Below are 23,852 nucleotides of genomic sequence, written 5' to 3'. Positions count from 1 at the left end.
ACAGCTGCAACAATGTCACTCATGTCAAAAACAATGGCTTAATTGGAATCCTCAAGGTAATAAATACAATGAACCAGCGAAGTGAAGATAGAGAAAAATTTATGAAACTGCAAACATCTGTGAAGAATCCAAAAAGTACTTCAAATGTAAATCAAAATAGAATGCTTAATAATTAACAATCAAATTTGTAAAATAAATAACTTGTGACGTGGTGAAGAACTGAAGACCCTGGTTGCCTTATGAGTCCTCAAACTATTAATCAGGCAACCTGAGCATGCCACTTACAATGACTTGAAACTGCGCCACACTATATTCAGAAAAAATAGCTGACTTTTGCAGAACAACCAAGAATGAAATAGAGCAATAAGGTTAAAAGTAGTGGCTCCCACTTTTGAAGAAAGTTAGGACCAAGTACTGAAGACAAGTCATGAATGGAGATTGATGAATTAGAAGATACAGAATTGCAAAGAGATTTGAAGAGAGCACATCAATATTGTGTCACTGGATATTTGCAAAACCCATGACATTTTGGACTTCACAGATCCTGGGGGATGAATTTGGGAAGGCAGATAGGAAAATTCTCAGCACAATAAAAGACATGAAGGATTGAAATTAGGATATCTGCAACAGAATCAAATTGATATTTCCAAGATATAATCTTGGGGGCAGAAACAACCAATTTCTGAAGTTTAAACCAAGTATGACAAATCAAATTATTCCTTGTTTAAATATAAAACCCCAAAAGTAATAGATTCTTTATGAAGCCATCATAACTTGGCTTTTATGTTAAAATTATACTTAAGAATTTAGTGTGCAACATTATCAAATTTTACACAGATTCAGTCCTGAATTACTGATAGTATTGGTGGGATTGAACTAAGTTGTCAAATTGAATTACTCACTGCATTTAACCATCATTTTTCTAAATTATTTAGTATTCTGGCTCATCAAATTTACCATGCTGAATGGTGACAGCCTCACCAAGTCTCTTAGCTTAGTGGTACTTTAATCTGATCATTCTCATTTTCCTTTGTCCCTTTCTCTGACCAGTCTAAAATATGGATATGTTGAAAATATATTTAAAAATTGAGTTTGAACACCCCGCTTTATTCTCATTTCAGCTATTCAACTAATAAACAGGCTCTGGTCTTCAATTAAATGAAAATGAGCCATGCCAAGGAAATACTGCCTTTTGATTAAATCTCTCATGTAACAGCACAGCTTGTCACTGAAAGACAAATAACTGACTGTACAAAATGCACTGCATAAGTCCAAAGTAACAAGTTTAAATGACTTGGGAGCTCTCCATTATAACATCCACCACAAAGGTCGATCACATCATGCCAAGACACAAAAATTTTACTAGAATACAGTGCACACCTTCATATCATGACAGCAAGATTCCATCATTTACAAATGCTAGGTAGTGGCACCCATTAGAAAAAACAACTAATTTAAATATATTGTTCCTAGGTTATTGCTCCAAGAGCACTTCAATTGATATTGATTGCTGCACCCTTAGAATGATGATTTAGGTCAGAAGAGATTCTGGTGGAAGTTATATTAATAGCAAATAATTTGAGATCAAATATACTCAATGACACCTAAGAGCTAACAACCCATGAAAAACAAAAGTTAGCACCATTTGCAGCGCATAGGACAATCTCAAGACACAGGAATCAAAAAGTGAAAAACAGTGTATTCCAAAATAGTGGTTTCTAAAAGTCTTACAGAACATCCACAGAACTGTCAGTTACAGTAAATCTTTGATTTAACAAGTTGATTACACCTTCAAATCTTTAAAATTCTTCACTTTAATTATTATAAATGACCTCATTCTGTTAGTCTAAGAATCCAACATTTGTCCAAATAATTAACTTAAGTAAAATTTGATTCGTCAAAATGACTTGCGATGCTCTTGGCAAGGTCTAAAATATAATTCTTGTAACTAATAATTGGTAACGGTGTATTTTTTCAGTAATTTCTGCCTCGAGTTTAAGCTTAATATAAATGAGGAAAAAGAAAGTCACGTGGATCAAAAAACCTTGATGTCAGTTACTGGTAACAGGTTATAATTTCAAAGTAGAAATGTTCTAATAAAAAATAATGTTTTAAATAAACCACTGCAGCCACCCCAAAAATTAAATGAACAACCTTCCCCTTCCATTAACGCACATTAAAATGTTTGGAAAGTGAGCATGCGAAAAGAGAAAGAGGGAGAAAAAGTTGCTGGGAGCCGGCAATTTAGGCTCGCACCTGGGCAATGTGTTTAGAAAGCGAAGGCAAGCGGGGGAAATAAAGTTTGAGAGGCCGACTAGGCCCGAGGAGGAAGAGAAGGCGCTGCGTGTAGCGAGGGGGAGGGGGTGTGGGTTGGGGAGGGAGGGTGCCTGGCCCTTTAAACGGCCCCGATCCTCTCGCAGAGAGGAGCCGACTTGGGGGGAAAGGGGGGGGTGGCCAATGCGAATGTGCCAGAGGGAGAGACGAGCTGAAACGTCGGAACCGCCTTGGAGTTTATTCCTTCCTTTCCTTCCTCCACCGGATCTATCACACGAGGGGGGGGGGGTAAAGTCCTCTCAAGACGCCGGGCCATTCCCCACCAAATAATCGGCACAAACGCCCGCTCGGCGGGCCGCCCGCCTCCTCCCCCCGCCGCGTACACATTCACTCACTCACACACAGCCGCTCACCTCGGCTCGCCCCTGCGTCTGCCTCGCCGCGCCGCTCCGCTCGCCCAGCCAAGATGGCGCTTGCTTTGGCGAGGCAGAGGTTGCGATGTCTGACAGAGGGAGCGGGGCGGCCGGTTTCGCAGCCGCTCTGCCTGAGTCCCTCCGAGCGCCGCCGCCGCCGACGACCGCCATTGCGGTTCTACTTCCAGCCCACCCAGGCCGAAGCAGCCGAGCGCCAACCCGCTTCGTCCCTGACAACTTGTCGGGAACACAGACCGCACGCTTCCTCTGTCCCAACTTTGGTACATAGCTGTGAGGAATGTTGATCCCCTCTTCCTTTAGGGTTGGTTATTTCTGAAAATTTCGATCGGGAAAAGGGTGAATTCGAAGAAAGTGGAAGAGAGGTCATCGATCGAGTCGATCATCAACTCTCATGCCTAAAACGACGGAAAATGCCGAAGTCCGTGTGACGTTGCACAGCAGGCTCAAGGATCAACCAATTAGGCGGGCGGTTTTTGTTCCTCGTGCGGCTCCGGGAAAGGAGGGGCGGAGTGCCAAAGATAGCAGAAAGGAGGGGTTTATCCTCTCGCGATATCCTCTCGCAGTTCTCTCTAGTAACGGTCGGAAATTTTCGAAATAAAATGGTACTGCCTGACCCTGTCAATCATTAAGGGAAAGGGGCGGTCCTTCGGGCTCGGCGCGGCAGCACGTGCTTTGTGGAGGGAACTGAGCGCTCGGCGGCGACGCGATGGATGCCGCCTGGCTTCGGGGCCTATTCGGCAAGCGGGTCAGAATCACTCTGATGTGTGGGACTTATTCGGGGCGTATGCAGCAAGTGGATACTGCCACGAATTGCATCATTCTGGATCAAGGTGAGAACGCCATGCGAGCAGCCTCCGGAGTTGGAGATATGTGGCAGTGCGCGACTGAATATGTGGCCGTGGTGATTGAGGGCGGGTGGTGGGGTAGTCGCGGCAAAAAAAAACTTCCTTTGTGGAAAGTGCCCAAAGATACTTCACGTGAATATTGGCAGGGATCAGTGCACAGAACACCTCAAAGCTCCAAGTCCTTTGGATGTCAGTGCCTCCTTGTGCATCAGGATCCTCACTTCCAGACCCCAGTCGGTTCAGGGTAGCAACAACATCACCAATCAGAAAGTGTTTTTTTTAATAAAGCTTGATATCTGACTTTCAGGTAGTAAATATTTTGGCATGATACCATTGTGTGTCTACACGTGTGGAATTCTGAGGTACAATGAAAAAGTCTGTTTATATGTATGAGTAAACAGGTAAGTGAAAGCAGATCTCAACCCCCATTTCCCCCCCCCATTAGCAAGATAAAGAGATGATTAGTGGCTCATCCGTCTACCATTATTGTTTGCTGTATTATCACTTTAACGAGGGGTTTTGGTTAGCACGAGTTATGCAGACTAGGAACTTTAATTGGATAATACAGGATGTTGCAAGGACACAAAGCTTTGGCAACAGACAGAGCTCTGTGTTTGAAATTTGCTGCAGCTCCACAACCTCTATCAGCTCAGATGTACCATATGAAAGTGTGGCTCTCAACAAGATTGCAATGAAGGTCCTCCATCTTTTGTAGTGTTCAGGACTTCCTTCATCATGTCAGTAGGTTCCTCTCAATTTTCACAATCATCAGTCATGCAAGTCCTGAGAGGAGATCCAGGACTACTGTTCTATTCAGATGCAGAAGGAATCTTCGTTGCATTTTGTTTTACCAGTTGGGGTTGTTGGCCCTGAAGGACTAGTGGACCACTCTTAGTCTGTCCTCTACCCTTTGAGCTGTTTGCCATTGACCCTACCAAGATTCAAAGCACAAGGCCCTGACTACAGCCAACGTAGTCATTCTCTGGGTCATTGAAGCACTCAAACCTCCAAACTACAGCAGAGTTGTGGCCCTCTTGGAGGGGAACTTGAATCACCTGGATTATAAAGACCACAGACCAAGTTCAGAACAATGAGAAGAGTAAAGGTGGATGTTTTATGTTTCATATGGACTTGATGGACCCAAAGGCCAGTTGTTGTGTTGCATGGCTCCAAAACTCTCCAGACTCGGGCCTTTCTGTGTTGGCAAGTAAAATTTACAGCAGCCCATCTTTGATATGTGGGAGGAAACTGCAGCATCTAGACAAAATTCCCAAGGAGAGTGTGCAAAGTTCAAGTTCCTGAGGTCAGGATCAAACAAGGTATGACACTAGCTGCACCACCCTTTGCCCAGGTTGTGGTGATTGAAGCCAGGGATTGGTGTCCCAAAATGAATAATTGACTATTTAGAGTTAGGGGGAGAAATTTCTTCAGAGGGTGGTGAATCTTTGGAATTCTTTGCTGATAAAGACTGAAGGCTCAGTTGCTGATCTCCTTAAGATGAAAGTCAGTAGACTTGGATATCATGGAACTGGTACTGGGAAGTGGTGCTGTGCATGCAATTATCTTACCAAATGGTGTGTGATATCCAACTCCTCCTCATTTGTTCTTTGGGTAAAAAGTGACATTGAGCCACATAATGTACAGGTGCAGTTGACTAAGAGACTGACTAAATAACTCGATGCCATGAGAAGTATTAGTGGAGCTAAGGACTCGGGGGGCTGAAATTAAGCATGCTCAGTCGTGTCACTGTGAAGGTACAGCTGCCAGTGGAGGAGCAATTTAAAAACCCAAAGGTCTAAATTAAAGCGCTCATTTCTGTTTTGGGGCAAGAGGAGATCAAGGGAATGAGTTGGAAACCATAAGTTAATTTGAAATTAAAGAGCGTGGTCGTGCTGATGCGCAATGAAGCAACACACTGAGCCGAGCAGGGTCTGGTTGATCTGTTTACTGTTTTGATCCGCGTGCGCTTAAAAGCCCGCTCCCAGCATCCCCCGCTCTTTGCGAGGCGGAAGTGACGTCGGCTTCCAGGCCGAGGTCTGCCCCGCACTCAGAGCCCTCTCGGTTGCCACTAGCTGCAGACTCGCCCGTGACTGCTGGAGCCGGTTAGCCTGCCGTGTGGGCGAGCCGCCACATGACCCCCCCCAGAACCGGCGCGAGGAGGTGCAGAGTCCGCAGCCTGCACACTGTCAGTTCTTTAGGTAGCCGGCCTTGTTGTCGTGGGGGTGCCACCGCAACCGGGCGTTCAAGGTCTAGATGCGCCGGTTTAAGACGGCCATTTGCTTGCGTCTATACTTATTCCAAGTACTTCGCTTGCGTCTATGCTCATTCCGAGTATTTCACGTGCTTAACTATGTGATAGCCAATCAATCAATGAGTTTGAATCGGTAACCATATTTGCGAATGTAGTACCCCGCTTTTGGGTATAAGTATGACCTTTGTAAATGGACAAATTGGGAGTTGGCTACCTTACGCCCGAAGTGCATGAGGCTGCGAACTCCTCTCTGAATAAAAACCGCTTCAGAGGTAATTTCGTGTCTCTGGTGTTTTTTCTTCAACTGAGCAGGTTAATAATTTCAATTGAACAACGCAACCGGGCTTTCAAGGTCTAGATGCGCCAGTTTGAGACGGTAAATGGTAAAAGTCTCTTCAGGACCGCCGATGTCGAGAACGCAGTTCGTCCCATTATGGCGCACCACCTTGTAGGGTCCTTCGTATGGTCGCTGCAGGGGTGGTCTGTGCGCTCCTCGGCAAACTAAAACATACTTGCTCTGTTGTAGGTCCTTGGGCACGAAAGAGGGTGTTGTTCCGTGAGGGGACGTCGGGACTGGGGCAAGTGTTCCAAGCCGCTCCCAGAGTTTAGTTAGGACCGTCGTAGGTGTGTCCTCCTGGCCATGGGGTGCTGGCACAAACTCACCAGAAACTGTGAGCGGGGCACCGTAAACAAGTTCGGCCGATGATGTGGCCAGGTCGTCCTTGGGTGCCGTGCGGATGCCAAGCAGCACCCAGAGGAGTTCGTCAACCCAGTCTGGCCCTGGGAGGCGTGCCATCAGGGCTGACTTCAAGTACCTGCGGGGTAAGCAGTTGTTCGGTGGAGCTGGTTTCCAAGGAGTTGTGCCAGTGCAGACCACAAAGCCGATGTGAACTGCACACCCCTGTCTGAAGTGACGTGGGCTGGAAGTCCAAACCATGCCACCCACATGGTAATCAGGGCTCTGGCGCATGTCTCCATGGCCGTGTCAGCGAGTGGGACAGCTTCCGGCCACCTTGTGAACCTGTACGCCATGGTGAACAGGTATGTCACTCCTCTCGAAACCGGCAGTGGGCTGACGATGTCCACGTGGACATGTTCAAACCTTCTATGTGCCGGCTGGAAGGGTTGCAGTGGGGCCCTCAAGTGCCGCTGGATTTTGGAGGTTTGACAGTGCATGCATGTCCTGGCCCAGTGACCAACCTGCTTGCGTAGGCTGTGCCAAACGAACCTGTCTGCGATCAGCCAGATGGTCGCCCGGATGGAAGGGTGGGCTAAACCGTGGAAGGCGTCGAAAACGCGCCGCCTCCAAGCGGCTGGGACAATGGGCCGCGGTTGCCCGGCAGACACATTGCAAGGAGCTCATTACCTTCGGGTCCAATGGGTATGTCTTCGAGGCGGACGGAGTCCTGAGACTGCGGTTCAGTACGCCAGCATCTCGCTGTCCAGTCGTTGCGCCTTCGCTAACGCCACATAATCCACCCCCGGAGACAGAGAGTGCACTGATTGGACGGAGGTGCGTGACAGCGTGTCGGCTACCACGTTGCTCTTCCCGGAGATGTGCTCGATCGTGGTGGTAAACTCCGCCAAGTACGACAGGTGGCATTGCTGGCGGCCTGACCACGAGTCCAACACTTTGGCAAACGCGAAAGTGAGGGGCTTGTGGTCTGTGAAGACCGTGAACTCCCTCCCTTCCAGGAAATACCTGAAGTGCCAGATGGCAAGGTACAGGGCCAGCAGCTCGCTGTCGAAAGCGCTGTACTTCAGTTCCGGGGGTCGTAGGTGCCGGCTGAAAAAAGTGAGCGGCTTCCACTGGTCTTCGATGAGCTGCTCGAGCTCGCCGCCAACTGCCACGTCGGAGGCATCCACAGTGAGGGCAGTGGGGATGTCGACCCAGGGATGGACCAGGAGCTTGGCATTTGCTAACATGTTCTTGGCTTGTTTGAAAGCCGCTATCGTCTCCTCTGTCCAGGTGTCCTCTTTGACTTTGCGGGACATCAAGCTGAAAAGGGGCCGCATGATCCGGCCACTGAGGGCAGGAAGCAGTGGTAAAAGTTAACCATCCCAACAAATTTCTGCAGGCCTTTAACAGTGCTGGGTCTGGCAAATCGGCAGATGGCTTCAACTTTTGCTGGCAGGGGCACAGCTCCATGGCAATCGATCCGGTGTCCCAAGAAGTTGATGGCGGGTAGGCTGAACTGGCACTTGGTGGGGTTGATAGCCAGGCTGTAGTCACTTAGGCGGCGGCAGAGCAGGCGTAAATGTGCTAGATGTTCCTGGCGGGAGAGGCTGGCGATAAGTATGTCATCCAGGTAGACGAACAGAAAGTCCAGATCTCACCCTACTACATCCATCAGGCGCTGGAATGTCTGTGCCGCGTTTTTGAGCCCAAACGGCATCCTGAGGAACTCGAACAGGCCAAAGGGGGTAATGAGGGTGTCTTGGGTACATTGTCCGTGTGGACTGGGATCTGATGACACCCTCAAACTAGGTCAATCTTTGAAAAGATGCGCACCCTGTGCAGGTTGGCCATAAAGTCCTGGATGTGTCCAGGACTAGATAGAGATCGGACGTGGTGGCGTTGTTCAGCCTCCTCTAGTCACCGCGCGGTCTCCACCCTCCCGTGGACTTGGGCACCATATGGAGTTGGGAGGCCCACGGGCTGTCGGAACACCGCACAATGCCCATCTCCATTTTCTTGAATTCCTCTTTCGCGAGGCGGAGCTTGTCGGGCGGTAGCCTGCAGGCCCGGGCATGAAAGGGAGGTCCCTGCCTGGGGATGTGGTGCATCACGCCATGCTTGGGGGCTGTTGAGGAAAGCTGCAGCGTGATGATAGATGGGAATTCCAATAACACTCTGGCAAACTCATTGTCGGAATACGTGACGGAGTTCAGGTGTGGGGCCGGTAACCTGGCCTCACTAAGGGAGAAAGTCTGGAACATCTTCGCATCGACCAGTCATCATCCCTTCAAATCCATGAGCAGGCAGTGCACGAGGAGGAAGACCGTACCCAGCAATGGCTGTGATACTGCAGCCAGCGTAAATGTCCATGTAAAACAGCTGGAACCGAACTGCAAGGGGATGGTGCCGTAGGTGTGGATGGTGCTACCCGCCCCCGTGTCCACCAGGAATCTACGCCTGGAGTGTTTGTCCCAAACGTAGAGGAGGCTATCACAGTGTCCAGCCGCCATAGCCATCAGCAACGGCTGGTCCTGGCGTTTTCCCTGGAACGAGAATGATGGTCAGCAGCGGCGGGCCCCAGAACCCCATCTTTGATGATAAAAACACCAAGACTCAGAAGTGGTGCCATCCCTTGGTGTGGGTGTTACGTGCTCCGCTGCTGGGGTGTGGGAGGGCTGGGCTTTTGGCCGTGCCGTAGCACTAATTTCAGTGGTGGTTCTGCCATTTTGTTTGGTGCGCCAAAGCACGTCCACGCGGGCAGCCACCCTGCGCGGGTCACCAAAGTCTTCATCTGCTAGCAGGATGCGGATGTCTTCTGGCATTTGCTCCAAGAAGATCTGTTCAAAAAGGAGGCAAGGCTTATGGCCATCTGCCAGTGCTGGCATGTCGCTCATCAGGGCTGATGGCGCGCAGTCGCCCAGGCCGTCCATATGCAGTAAACGCGCGGCCCATTTGCAGCTGGAGAGGCCAAATGTGCAGATTAACAGGGCCTTGAGTGCCTCATACCTGTCTGTTGCCGGGGCTGATGCAGAAAGTCGATAACGCGGCCTGCTGTCTCCTGGGCGAGGGCGCCCACCATGTAGTTATACCTGCTGGCGTCTGAGACAATTTGCCTGACCTGGACCAGACCAAGGGTTGAGTGGTCCACAAGGTTGGCAGTTTAAGGGAAACTGCATTCTGCAGAGCCGAGTCGTACATGCTGGGTCCAAATGCCGTTGGACCGTCAGGGTCACCAATGTGGTTGCGCTGATACACAACGAGTGAAAGCAACACACTGAATCGAGCAGGGTCTGGTTGAACTGCTTACTGTTTCAAATCCGCGCGCGCTTAAGTACCTGCTCCCAGCATTCCCCGCTCTTTGCGGGGCAGAAGTGAGGTCGGCTTCCAGGCCGAGGTCTGCCCCACACTCAGAGCCCTCTCAGTTGCCACTGGCTGCAGACTCACCCGTGACTGCTGGAGCCGGTCCGCCTGCCGTGTGGGCGAGCCGCCACAAGAGTTTTAAAACTGGAAGCTAGAGTTTGTCAGTAAGCACAACGTCAGGTATCTTCCAGTTTATGAACAGAACAGTTACCGAGTTAACGATAGCCAAATTGAAACTGGGCAATCCTATTGAGGTGAATTTAATGGTTTTAAGGATGACGATTATGCGCTCTGAACATCATCTGGGGTCAATGTTTTACCAAGGTTCAAAGACACTTTCCTCGAGGTTGTATGAGTGCGCTGCCACGTGGTAACTGAAATGCTCTTGTGCATATAGCCTTTGTCGCCACGCAGCTGAAATTTACTTTTGTAGGCCCCTTTCGGGCTGTGTAGTAAAAAAAAATCATGCTCCAAGCAATGGTTATTCTGCACAGCTGTTTTTTTTTTAAAAAATACAGGGGAATGCTGTAATTAAAGATTTTGATCAGTTTTGTACAGTTATACAGGGGTGCTACAGTAGCATGGCAGTTAGTGTGATGCTATTGCACCTCAGGGCATCAGAGTTCAATTATGATGCCATCTCGAAGGAGTTTGTACGTTCTCCCTGTAGCCAAGTGACTTTTCCTCCTGGTGCTCCAGTTTCCTCCCACAATCCAAAGGCCTACTGGTTAGTAGGTTAATTGGTCATTATATGTTGTCCCATGATTAAGATGGGGTTAAGTAGGTGGGTTGCTAGGCACCATGGCTAATTCCACACTGTATCACCAAATAAGTAAGTTGCAAGGAGCAGAAGAGGAATCAGTGCCTGTGTCTAGTTTGTGATGTCCAAAGAAGGTAGGTTCATTGTTTGATTACTTTCAGATCGAGAGGTGAGGTGCCGAGACAACTGGGTTTACGGACGCAAACAGCACTGTGTTCCTTAAGATATGGAGCATCGTGCAGATGAGAAAATTGGGGGGACAAGGATGATAACTGTAGGTTCAGAACCAGGGAGAAAATAAATAGCTGGTGATTCTATTTATCCATAAATTCAGCTAGATCTTGGCAAACAGTGGTGAAGCATTGGAAGAGAATGGTGTAGTCAACAAAGTTAAAGGCTGCAGATGCGTCAAGAAGAACAGTGGCCTGAATTATCTTTACAATGCCATTCAGAGAGAAGTCAAGACTAAGAAGAGTAGTTTGATGAGATAGGAAAGAGAGAATGAAATAGAGAGAGGTCATGAGAGATGCTAGAAAAGTAAGGTGATGAAGCAGAGCGAAATGCGCTGTTTCATGAAGTTCCCTTTTTTTTGCTATTTATCTCTACCTATTCTAATTCAATCCTGTTTCAAATAAAAATCTGAAACTGGGGTATAGAAGCAGAAAATGTTGTCATTCAACATCTAGAGAGCGAAATAGTGTTAGCATTTTGAGTCCATAACTTGAAAACTGAGAACAGTTTTGTTTTAAATTGAAGTGGGGAGAGGGTAGAGAGAGCCTGAAAGGTCCTGGTCTCCACCTTATCACAGATATGCCCTCTGTTTTCCACTCTCCCCTGATCTGTAACTTAAAACCATACTGTTTCTGCTTTTTCCCAGTTCCTTTGAAAGGTCATTGACTTTAAAATATTAATACTGTTTGTGTCTCCACAGTTCTGCTGAATCTCAGAATTTTCAGCTTTTATGGCAATTGTCTGAAACTGTTTGTTTCGCATGTTCTCTGCAGATTTTTTGCCAGACCTAAAGTTACACTTCATATTTTCCACACTTTGATTCCAATTCCAAAATAATGTAAAGGGAATGAATGGCCACTGTGCTCCACCTGAAAATCCTTGGGCGAAAGTAATCAAATCACAGCATATACTGTGTCTTGTATCATCATCAAAACCAGTTTTAGTTTTGTCAGCTGTAGAGAAAATGAACCAAATTAAATGAGGGGGATTGTAAGTGGCATATTTTGGCAAATGTTCTATTTATGAAAAATATATAATATAATATCCACTAGGAATTATGAAAGTAAAGTTACAATATTGTGAGTGAAAATAGTCACGAAGCAAAATGTGATAAATACAAAATGCTTTATAGTGATTATCAGAATACTGACTCCTATCTCAAGGTAGGTGGGATTCGGAGTAGAAACTTTGCATGCCAAGGATATAAGCTGGAAATTAGATTTGTGCTGTATCACAACTGTAGGAGGGCTTTACACAAATAACCTCTCAGCAGATTAAAAAAATTAATTTAGTTTAATTATACTCATTTTTCAAATGAAATTTTTTAGGGGTTTTTAAGAGCCAATGTAGTCGTCAGTGTAGCGAAGGAAAACTTGGGGAGCAGTACCAGTATAGATTTGGAGCATAGACTGTTCCGCATAACCCACGAAGAGACAGGCATAGCTAGGGCCCATGAGAGTGCCCATAGCTACACCCTTGGTCTGAAAAAAGTGGGAAGAGCCAAAAGAGAAGCTATTAAGTGTGAGTACCAGTTCCGCCAACCGGAGGAATGTGGTGGTGTTGGGGAACTGGTGAGGTCTATTGTCAAGAAAGTAGCGGAGGGCTTTGAGGCCTTCTTGATGGGGAATGGAAGTGTATAAGGATGGGATGTCCATGGTGAAAATGAAGCGATTAGGACCAGGGAACTAGAAGTTATTGAAGAGGTGGAGGGCATGGGATGTATCCCAGATGCAGGTGGGGAGGGACTGAACTATGTGTGACAAAATGGAGTCCAGGTAGGCAGATACAAGTTCAGTGGGGCAGGAGCAGGCCGAAACTATAGGCCTACCAGGACAATCAGGCTTGTGGATCTTAGGGAGGAGGTAAAACCGAGCAGCGTGGGGTGTGGGAATTGAGTTTTTTGGCTGAGGATGGAAGGTCTCCAGAGTTGATAAGGGCAGTGATGGTACGGGAGACAATGGTTTGATGTTTTTTGGTGGGGGTCCTGTTCCAGGGGTAAGTAAGAGGTGTCAGAGAGCTGCCGCTTGGCCTCAGTGAGGTAGAGGTCCGTCTGCCAGACTACTACGGCACCACCTTTTTCTGCGGGTTTGATGGTGAGGTTAGGGTTAGTACGGACAGAGTGGAGGGCAATGCATTCAGAGAGAGTGAGGTTGGAACAGGAGAGAGGAGTGGTGAAGTTGAGACGGTTGATGTCTCGGCGACAGTTGGAGATGGAAAGATCGAGTGCAGGTAGAAGGCCTGGTGGGGGTGTCCAGGAGGAGGAGGAGGGTTGAAGACTGGAGAAGGGGTCATCAATAGGGGGAGGGGAATCCTTGTTAAAGTAGTAGGCTCGGAGACGTAGGCGATGGAAGAAGAGTTCAGCATCGTGCCCGGCACAGAACTCACTGAGGTGTGGATGGAGGGGGACAAAAGTGAGGCCCTTGCTAAGCACAGAACACTCTGCCTGAGAGAGGAGAAGGTCAGAGGGGATGGTGAAGACATGGCAAGGTTTGGGGCTGGGGTCAGAGAAGGGTAAAGAGTGGGAGGTCTCAGAAGGGAGGGGGGTTGGGATGTTCAGGGAGACCCATCCGCCTCTGACTCTGACCCCGACTGGAACCATGGCCTCCAGGACATGGGCACCAGCACCCGGCGGGCCATGGACTCACTCGCTTCTGACTCGGACCTCAGTTCTGGTGCCCTGCAGGCCACAGGCTCCGACACCCCCAGCTCTAGATCCAGCTCAGGCCGAGATCCTGACCCTCTCCAGACCGGGACTGCTCTTACTGCCACTGGGTCCTATCGCTCGTCTTATTCCTGTACTATCCCCTATCCTTCAACCTTCCCTCCACCCCTCATTCCCCCCCTCTATTCCTCTGATCCCTCATCCTCCCCGCAGCCCACTCTCCCTGAACATCCCAACCCCCCCTTCTGAGACCTCCCACTCTTTACCCTCCTCTGACCCCAGCCCCAACCCTTGCCAAGTCTTCACCATCCCCTCTGACCTTCCCCTCTCTCAGGCAGAGCGTTCTGTGCTTAGCAAGGGCCTCACTTTTGTCCCCCTCCATCCACACCTCAGTGAGTTCCGTGCCGGGCACGATGCTGAACTCTTCTTCCATCGCCTACGTCTCCGAGCCTACTACTTTAACAAGGATTCCCCTCCCCTTTTTGATGACCCCTTCTCCCGTCTTCAACCCTCCTCTTCCTCCTGGACACCCCCACCAGGCCTTCCACCTGCACTCGATCTTTCCATCTCCAACTGTCGCCGAGACATCAACCGTCTCAACTTCACCACTCCTCTCTCCTGTTCCAACCTCACTCTCTCTGAATGCATTGCCCTCCACTCTGTCCGTACTAACCCTAACCTCACCATCAAACCCGCAGAAAAAGGTGGTGCCGTAGTAGTCTGGCAGACGGACCTCTACCTCACTGAGGCCAAGCGGCAGCTCTCTGACACCTCTTACTTACCCCTGGAACAGGACCCCCACCAAAAAACATCAAACCATTGTCTCCCGTACCATCACTGCCCTTATCAACTCTGGAGACCTTCCATCCTCAGCCAAAAAACTCAATTCCCACACCCCACGCTGCTCGGTTTTACCTCCTCCCTAAGATCCACAAGCCTGATTGTCCTGGTAGGCCTATAGTTTCGGCCTGCTCCTGCCCCACTGAACTTGTATCTGCCTACCTGGACTCCATTTTGTCACACATAGTTCAGTCCCTCCCCACCTGCATCTGGGATACATCCCATGCCCTCCACCTCTTCAATAACTTCTAGTTCCCTGGTCCTAATCGCTTCATTTTCACCATGGACATCCCATCCTTATACACTTCCATTCCCCATCAAGAAGGCCTCAAAGCCTCTGCTACTTTCTTGACAATAGACCTCACCAGTTCCCCAACACCACCACACTCCTCCGGTTGGCGGAACTGGTACTCACACTTAATAACTTCTCTTTCAGCTCTTCCCACTTTCTTCAGACCAAGGGTGTAGCTATGGGCACTCGCGTGGCCCCCAGCTATGCCTGCAATGCTTGTGTTATGCAGACCAGTCTATGCTCCAAATCTATTCTGGTACTGCTCCCCAACTTTTCCTTCGCTACATTGACGGCTGCATTGGTGCTTCTTCCTGCACCCATGCTGAGCTTGTCAATTTCATCGACTTTGCCTCTAACTTTCACCCAGCCCTCAAAATCACTTGGTCCATCTCGGACACTTCTCTCCCCTTTCTCGACCTCTCGGTCTCCATCTCTGGAGACAGACTGTCCACTGATATCTTCTATAAACCCACTGACTCTCATAACTACCTCGACTATACCTCTTCCCACCCGGCCAAATGTAAAAATGCTATTCCCTGTTCCCAGTTCCTCCGTCTCCGCTGCATCTGCTCCCAGGATGAGGCTTTCCGTTCCAGGACATCTCAAATGTCCTCTTTCTTTAAGAATCGTGGTTTCCCTTCTGCCATCATCAATGATGCCATCACCCGCATATCCTCCATTTCCCGCACTCGGGCCCTCACCCCAACCTCCCGACACCACAACGGGGACCGTGTTCCCCTTGTCCTCACCTACCACCCCACCAGCCTCCGGATCCAGCATATTATCCTCCGCAACTTCCGCCACCTTCAACAGGACCCCATCACTAAGCACATCTTTCCCTCGCTACCTCTCTCCGCTTTTCGCAGGGATCGTTCCCTCTGTGACTGCCTGGTCCACACGTCCCTCCCCACAGATCTCCCACCTGGTACTTATTCCTGCAAGCATAAGTGCTACACCTGTCCCTACACCTCCTCTCTTACCACCATTCAGGGCCCCAAATAGTCCTTCCAGGTGAGGCAACACTTCACTTGTGAGTCTGTTAGGGTCATCTATCGCTCCCGGTGTGGCCTCCTCTACATTGCCGAGACCCGACGCAGATTGGGAGACCGCTTCGTCGAGCACCTCCGCTCTGTCCGCCACAACAGACAGGATCTCCCGGTTGCCACCCACTTCAACTCTGCTTCACATTTCCATTCGGATATGTCCATACATGGCCTCCTCTACTGCCATGATGAGGCCAAACTCAGGTTGGAGGAGCAACACCTCATATACCGTCTGGGTAGTCTCCAGCCCCTTGGTATGAACATCGAATTCTCCAACTTCCGGTAATTCTCTCCCTTCCCCCATCCCACTTTAACTCTGCCTCCTCTTCCAGCTGCCTATCACCTCTCTCATGATTCTGCCTTCTACTACTACCCACAGTGCTTTCCCTTTACATTCCTTCTTCACCTTTCCTGCCTATCCCCTACCCCATCCATTGATCTTTCCTCTGATTGGTTTTTCAACTAGCACCTTCCACCCTCCCCCCACCTTCTTTATAGGACCCCTGTTCCCTCCTCCTTCAGTCCTGACAAAGGGTCTCGGCCTGAAACGTTGACTGCTTGTTTCTACAGATGCTGCCCGACCTGCTGAGTTCCTCCAGCGTGTTTGATTTGACCACAGCATCTGCAGTGTACTTTATGTTCGTAATAAGTTGGCTTGCAGGTACAACAGGTTATTCAGAAGGCAAACGGAATATTAGAGGGATTGAGTACTGGTGAGGCCACACCTGGAGTACTGTGTGCAGTTCTGGTCTCCATACTTAAGAAAGGATATACTGGCTTTGGAAGCAGTGCAAAGGAGGTTCACCAGGTTGATTCCAGAGATGAAGGGGTTTATTTATGACGAGAGATTGAGTTGCCTGGGGCTATACTCTGGAATTCAGAAGAATGAGAGGGGATCTTATGGAGACATACAAAATTTTGAAAGTGATAGGTAAGCTAGAAGTAGGAAAGTTGTTTCCATTGGTAGGTGAGACTAGAACTAGGGGACATTGCCTCAAGATTCAGGGGAGAAGATTTAGTATGGAGATGAGGAGAAACTGTTTTTCCCAGAGACTGGTGAATCTGTGGAATTCTCTGCCCAGGGAAGCAGTTGAGGTTTCTTCACTAAGTATATTTAAGATACAGTTAGGTAGATTTTTACATAGTAGGGGAATTAAAGGTTGTGGGGAAAAGGCAGGTAGATGGAGCTGAGTTTACGGACGGGTCAGCCATGTTCTTATTGAATGGAGGGGACAGGCTCAGTGGGCCAGATGGCCTACTCCCGCTCCTATGTTCATGATGTCTTATGGCATTAGTTCTGTGCCAGCAGTGAGAACAATTCCATTGTCCCCATCAACTTTATTTCCCAAGCTCTGCAGATTACAGGTAGTCCCCGAGTTACGAACGTCCGACTTACAGACAACTCGTACTTACAAACCGAGGAAGGAGAACGCCATCCACCATTTTAAGTCAGATCGCGACGCCGCCCGCCATTTTAAGTCGTTGCCGTTGACACTGTGTTGAGTGTTTAACTTTGTATTTGGCTTAAATTTTTCTTAGTAAGATTCACCCTGACCCCACCCCCATTCCGGTTGGCTGGTGGCGCAATGAGATCAGCGCTGGGCTGGAGAATGGAAGTTCCCGAGTTTGATTTAGTGACAGACCGCTCCCGTGCTGGGTTGATGTCAATCCAGTGACTCCAGTACCATCCGTGCCAGGTTGATGTTGAGCTCACAACTTGACCTCGTTAAAAAAAAAACACACTGCCACCTCCAGTTTAAATTCCCACGCGGAATATTGTGGAGGATCAAATACCCAAACCCAGCACAGCCCCCACTTGTCCCATTTAACCTGTCTCAGTGTGGTGGAGTTTAGAACCTGAGGAATTCAGTGCAGTGGTCCTAGGACCCAGTGGACCTCGGGAGCTGGCGGAGCTTGGGACCCGCCGCCTGCAATGTTTCTGTTCCATTGACGGGAAACGATCGCGATTGAAAATAAAGTGGAAATAATAGTGTTTGGAAAGAGGTGAAATGCCATTGGTCATTGGAAAAGCGTTAGGCTACAGTCGGTCAACGATCGGAACAATTTTAAAGGATAACGGATAAAGTGAGAATAATGGAGCATGTGAAAGGCCCTGCCCCGATGAAAGCTAGAATTATTACTAAGCAACGCAGTGGTTTAATTATTGGAATATGTTCATTTCTTAAGTGTTTTATATGCATAGAAAGGTAAAATATATACTATATACCAAGACAAACGTTTGACTAACTGACGCTAAATAATAGCAGATGTACTTGTTCTGACTTACGTACAAATCTGTCTTAAAGACGGACTCTGGAACGGAACTCGTACGTAACCCGGGACTGCCTGTATTAGTTTTCTCTAATTTAGCTATCCACTTTGTTTTGCTAGACATTGATTTGATTACTGCTATAACCAGTGAATTCTAAATTGCGACATTAATGATAAAAATGTTTTTCCTCACGTCCCTCTTGTATCTTTAGCTCCATGTTTTAAAACCTTTCCTTTGGTGCTACTGGAAACTGTTTCCCTCTATCTACATTATCTGTACCAATCAAAATTTTGTACACATCCATCAAATTTTCTCTTGCCCTCTGTGCACTCAGGAAAATCAAGACCACCACCTCCGAACTAAAACTTTATCCCCTGGTATTGTTCTGGGGAAATATTTTTTGCCTCCTTGGTTGAAACTTGCCATCTTTGTTGTATCCAACCAATTTTCAGGAGTTCAGCATGCTAAGGATTTTGTTTTATTCTTGTGTGCTTAAATGATGCGTTCCAAATTAACTCTTTGATTTTTATCTGCAGTTGAATATTTGGATCATAAGCTAAAGCTGCCTGGTGTCAGAATATTTTATGGGTATGAGATCAAAAATGGTAAGCATTTCTTTGCTACTTTTATACTTTGGTTCTTCAATGAAATAATGTAGTTCGCAATTGTTGTCAGAGGTCCTGGGAGCAGAACTGAGTTGTTTTCCGCTAAATGGTATTGACAGAATTAACAATAAGTATTCCTGCTTGAGCACTGTTTGGGGGGGGGTGGGGGGGCCTACCTGGGGAAGCAACAGTAGCCGTGCCTCTGGCACAGAGTCTGGCCCTGTAGCTTGGAAGGATGGAGAAAGGAAGAGGATGGCAGCAGTGATAGGAGACTCTAAAGTTAGGGGGTCAGACAGGTGATTCTGTAGATGCAGGAAAGAAACATGGATGGTAGTTTGCCTCCCAGGTGCCAGGGTCCGGGATGTTTCTGATCGCGTCCATGATGTCCTGAAGTGGAAAAGTGAACTACCAGAGATCGTGGTACATATTGGTACCAACAACATAGGCAGGAAAAGGCAGGAGGTCCTGAAAGCAGACTACAGGGAGTTAGGAAGGAAGTTGAGAAGCAGGACCACAAAGATAGTCATCTCGGGATTACTGCCTGTGCCACGTGACACAGTATAGGAATAGAGTGAGGTGGAAGATAAATGTGTGGCTGTGAGATTGGAGCAAGGGGCAGGGATTCAGATTTCTGGATCATTGGGACCTCTTTTGGGGCATGCGTGACCTGTACAAAAAGGACAGGTTGTGGTTGAATCCAAGGATGACCAATATCCTGGCTGGGAGGTTTGCTAAAGCCATTGGGGAGAATTTAAACTGGAATTGCTGGGGGGGTGGTGAGAACTGAACTGAAGAGATGGAAGAAGGGGTGGTTGACTCACAAATAAAGAAAGCTTTGAGACAGTACGAGAGGGAGGATAGGCAGGTGATAGAGAAAGGATGCGCACTGACCGATGGTTTGAAAAGTGTCTATTTTAATGCAAGGAGTATTATGAACAAAGCGGATGAGCTTAGAGGGTGGATCAGTACTTGGAGCTATGATTTTGTGGCCAGTACAGAGAATTGGATGGTTCAGGGGCAGGAATGGTTACTTTGAGTGCCAAGCTTTCGATGTTTCAGAAAGAACATGGTGGGAGCATGGTACTACTGATCAGAGATAGTGTCACAGCTGCAGAAAAGGAGGAAGACATGGGGGGATTGCCTACGGAGTCTCTGTGGGTGGAAGTTAGGAACAGGAAGGAGTCAATAACTCCACTGGGTGTTTTTTATAGACTACCCAATAGTAACAGGGACATTGAGGAGCAGATAGGGACTCAAATTCTGGAAAGGTGTAATAATAAGGGTTGCCGTTGTGGGAGATTTTAATTTCCCAAATATTGATTGATATCTTCTCAGAGCAAGGGGCTTAGATGGGATGGGGTTTGTTATGTGTGTTCAAGAAGGTTTCTTGACACAATATGTAGATAAGCCTACAAGAGGAGAGGCTATACGTGACCTGATACTGGGAAATGAACCTGGTCAGGTGTCAGGGAGAGCATTTTGGAGATAGAGATCACAGTTCTATCTCCTTTACCATATCTTTGGAGGGGGATAGGAACAGACAAGTTAGGAAAGTGTTTAATTGGAGTAAGGGGAAATATGAGGCTATCAGGCAAGAACTTGGAAGCATAAAATGGGAACAGATGTTCTTAGGGAAACAGAAGAAATGTGGCAAATGTTCAGGGGATACTTGCGTGGGGTTCTGCGTAAATATGTTTCAATGAGACAGGGAAAGGATGGTAGGGTTCAGGAACCGTTGTTTACGAAGACTTTTGTAAATTTAGCCAAGTAGAAAAGAAGAGCTTACAAAAGGCTCAAAACAACTAGATAATGATAGAGATCTTGAAGATTATAAGGCTAGCAGGAAGGAGCTTAAGAAAGAAATTAGGAGAGCCAGAAGGGGCCATGAGAAGGCCTTGGCGGGCAGGATCAAGGAAAACCCCAAGGCATTCAGCAAGTATGTGAAGAGTAAGAGGATAAGACGTGAGAGAATAGGAGCAATCAAGTGTGACAGTGGAAAAGTGTGTATGGAACTGGAGGAGATAGCAGAGGTACTTAATGTGTACTTCAGTATTCACTCTGGAAAATAATCTTGGCGATTGTAGGGATGACTTATACTGGTCTGAAAAGCTTGAGCATGTAGATATTAAGAAAGAGGATGTGCTGGAGCTTTCGAAAAGCATCAAGTTGGATAAGTCACCAGGATCGGATGAGACGTACCTCAGGCTACTGTGGGAGGCAAGGGTGGAGATTGCTGAGCCTCTGGCGATGATCTTTGCATCATCATTGGGGACAGGAAAGGTTCCTGAAGATTGGAGGGTTGCAGATGTTGTTTCTTTATTCAAGAAAGGGATTTCGAGGTAGCCCAGGAAATTACAGACCAGTGAGTCTTACTTCAGTGGTTGGTAGGTTGATGGAGAAGATCCTGAGAGGCCGGATTTATGAACATTTGGAGAGGCATAATATGATTAGGAGTAGTCAGCATGGCTTTGTCAAAGGCAGGTCGTGCCTTACGAGCCTGATTGAATTTTTTGAGGATGTGACTAAACATATTGATGAAGGTAGAGCAGTAGATGTAGTGTCTATGGATTTCAGCAAGGCATTTGACAAGGTACCCCATGCAAGGCTTATTGAGTAAGTAAGGAGGCATGGGATCCATGGGTACATTGCTTTGTGGATCCAGAATTAGCTTTCCCACAGAAGGCAAAGAGTGGCTGTAGACGGGTCATATTCTTCATGGAGGTCGGTCACTAGTGGTGTGCCTCAGGGATCTGTTCTGGGACCCCTGCTCTTTGTGATTTTTATAAATTACCTGGATGAGGAAGTGGAGGGATGAGTTAGTAAATTTGCTGATGACACAAAGGTTGGAGGTGTTGTTGATAGTGTGGAGGACTGTCAGAGGTTACAGTGGGACATTGATAAGATGCAAAACTGGGCTGAGAAGTGGCATATAGAATTCAACCCAGATAAGTGTGAGGTGGTTCATTTTGGTAGGTCAAGTATGATGGCAGAATATAGTATTAGTGGTAAGATTCTTGGATGATAGAGGTGTATATGAGATGATGAGAAGCATTGATTGTGTGGATAGTCAGAGGTTTTTTCCCAGGGCTGAAATGGCTAACATGAGAAGACACAGTTTTAAGGTGCTTTGAAGTAGGTACAGAGGAGATGTCAGGTGTAGGTTTTTTACGCAGAGAGTGGTGGGTGTATGGAATGGGCTGCTGGCGATGGTGGTGGAGGCAGATACGATAGGGTTTTTAAAGAAACTCCTGGGCAGGTGCATGGAGCTCAGAAAAATTGAGGGCTGTGGGTAACCCTAGGTAATTTCTAAGGTAAGGATATGTTCCGCACAGATTTGTGGGCCGAAGGGCCTGTATTTTGCTGTAAGTTTTCTATGTTTCTAAATGTTATTGGCAGAATTGAGGGGTTGAAATCTTGAGCTGTCCCCAGATCTTCACAGCTCTGCATTCAAACCCAAGGGGACGTAACTATATGTATGAGGTTAAATTGATTTTTTAATTTTATATCCTTGAGCTTGGATCAAATCAGAGTGAAGCTTTATAACTAAATATCTTAATTTCCATGATCCATGGTACTTTTGGTCTTTAATAGCTGTTGGTTTGCTATCCGTGGATTCACATTCTCGTATGGTTGCTTCCAGGCCCATCTCAGATGTTTTTGAACTGATATGGAGAAAAATCATTGTCAGTATAAAAACATTGATCAGTTTCCACATCATACACCATTTGGTCAAGTGATTCCTGCTTGGGCTGTTTCACAGTCACTTGTTTTGTCCATATTACTGTGCTATCTGATTTCAATATCTGTAACACCTAACATGTGTTCTTCGTGTATTATTATCCACATAATTATGCCCTTACCACTTGCAGGTAATGAGGACAATGTTTCTTTTTCTTTGTCTTTCGCAAAATTAAAATCTGAAAATCGTCGTTTTATTATATTAACAAATTGCGTTCCCAGTAATGATTAAATGATTAGTTAAAAGCTGAAAACGGCCCTGTGAGGTATTGAAGGCTGTTGCCATTGTGGAGCTGACAAGCGCCACGTTCTCCTGCAATCCCCCCACCCCCAATCCTAACCCCAAAAACTATGGCACAGCTCTGAATATCTTACAGAGGATATTATGGGTCAAAGCATGGGTGGGCGAGCTTAAAGTGGAACTTTGATTAAATTTTAATATTAGCCTGAACAAACCGCAACTCTTCGTCACTGGTCCGAGTCCTCTGTAGCCAAGTTGTCTGTGTATGTCTTAGTATGTAGGATAATGAGCAATGAAAGCATCTTGTAACTACAGAAGGTGTGATGCATAGAATTCAGTAATATTATGATCTTTTAAGCTCACAAGGTGACAGACTCTAATGGGGAAAAATGTAAATCAATTTATTGAGAGTTAGCTTTCATATTAAGTTTTAATGCTGGTGTTGGGCCAATGAGAGTAGGGGTTAATACCATCATGGCTCTTGGAAGAGAATACGTAACACATCAGAAAATACAACTTTCGGTTTCTGGTGACGTCATCATCGAGAATGGCAACTTAAGTCACTAGCTCCTCCAGAAAAACGCATATTAAGCCCTGTTAACCCATCAAACATAGTATTTTTCGAAAAATATTTGAACTGAAAAGAGGGGCAAGAATGGGGAAAAGGAATGGAAATAAGAAAAACAACACTACGGATCCTGCGGCCGAGAGGAGTGCAGCGAGTGGCTCTCCAACCCGACCGCGTGCTAGCGAGACGGACGCTTGGGCCTCGTTCAGGCAAAGCAGCGAATATGATCGAAATTCTGAAAGAGATAAGGGAGCTTCAGAAAGATATAAAGCAGCAGCTCTGTGATATTAAGTCAGAGCTCACCAGCGTCAATCAAAAAATAGAGGTGGCAGAGACTCAAATTGAGAAGGTGGAAGATCGCGTTCAAAACATGGAACAGATACTGAGTAAGACAAGAAAAGTATTAAATCACCAAGAAGGTAAACTGCTTGACCTGGAGGGAAGATCACAGCGGAAAAATATCAGAATCTACAACGTTCCCGAAGGAGCAGAGGGCTCGTCTATGACGGAGTTTGTCGGAAAGTTACTGCGGGACGCGCTGGATCTTCCCTCGGCTATGAAGCTGGAAGTCGAAAGAGCCCACCGCGTGCTCGTCCCGAAACCTACCCGGGATAGAAAGCCACGCTCAATAATAATTAAATTCCTTCGGTAAAGCACCAAGGCGGAGATTCTACGAAGGGCCTGGGGTAAGAAAAGAGTGTTTTTCGACGATAAATTAATAAATTCCGTCCAAGATTACGCCCCCCCCCCCCCCGCA

The 23,852-nt window shown here is 47.3% G+C and overlaps 2 protein-coding genes across 5 annotated transcripts in view; one reads left to right on the top strand and one right to left on the bottom strand.

The window, feature by feature from the left end:
• Positions 1-2,900, bottom strand: part of ino80 (INO80 complex ATPase subunit) — a 233,907-nt gene extending 231,007 nt beyond the window's left edge. For both annotated transcript variants that reach the window (XM_073040376.1, XM_073040377.1), the window contains exon 1: positions 2,688-2,900. The gene's annotated coding sequence lies outside the window, so the exon portion shown is untranslated. The remainder of the gene's footprint in view (positions 1-2,687) is intronic.
• Positions 2,901-3,262: 362 nt separating this feature from the next.
• Positions 3,263-23,852, top strand: part of exd1 (exonuclease 3'-5' domain containing 1) — a 111,291-nt gene continuing 90,701 nt past the window's right edge. For all 3 annotated transcript variants that reach the window (XM_073040380.1, XM_073040381.1, XM_073040378.1), the window contains exons 1-2: positions 3,263-3,538; positions 18,480-18,548. In XM_073040380.1, coding sequence (XP_072896481.1) covers positions 3,415-3,538; positions 18,480-18,548 — 193 coding nt within the window. In that variant the 5' untranslated portion in view covers positions 3,263-3,414. The remainder of the gene's footprint in view (positions 3,539-18,479; positions 18,549-23,852) is intronic.

Source organism: Hemitrygon akajei, chromosome 3 (assembly GCF_048418815.1).
Source record: "Hemitrygon akajei chromosome 3, sHemAka1.3, whole genome shotgun sequence".
Classification (NCBI taxonomy): Eukaryota; Metazoa; Chordata; class Chondrichthyes; order Myliobatiformes; family Dasyatidae; genus Hemitrygon; species Hemitrygon akajei.
The sequence above is the reverse complement of the archived record's forward strand: the minus strand, read 5'-3'. Positions and strand labels throughout refer to the sequence as shown.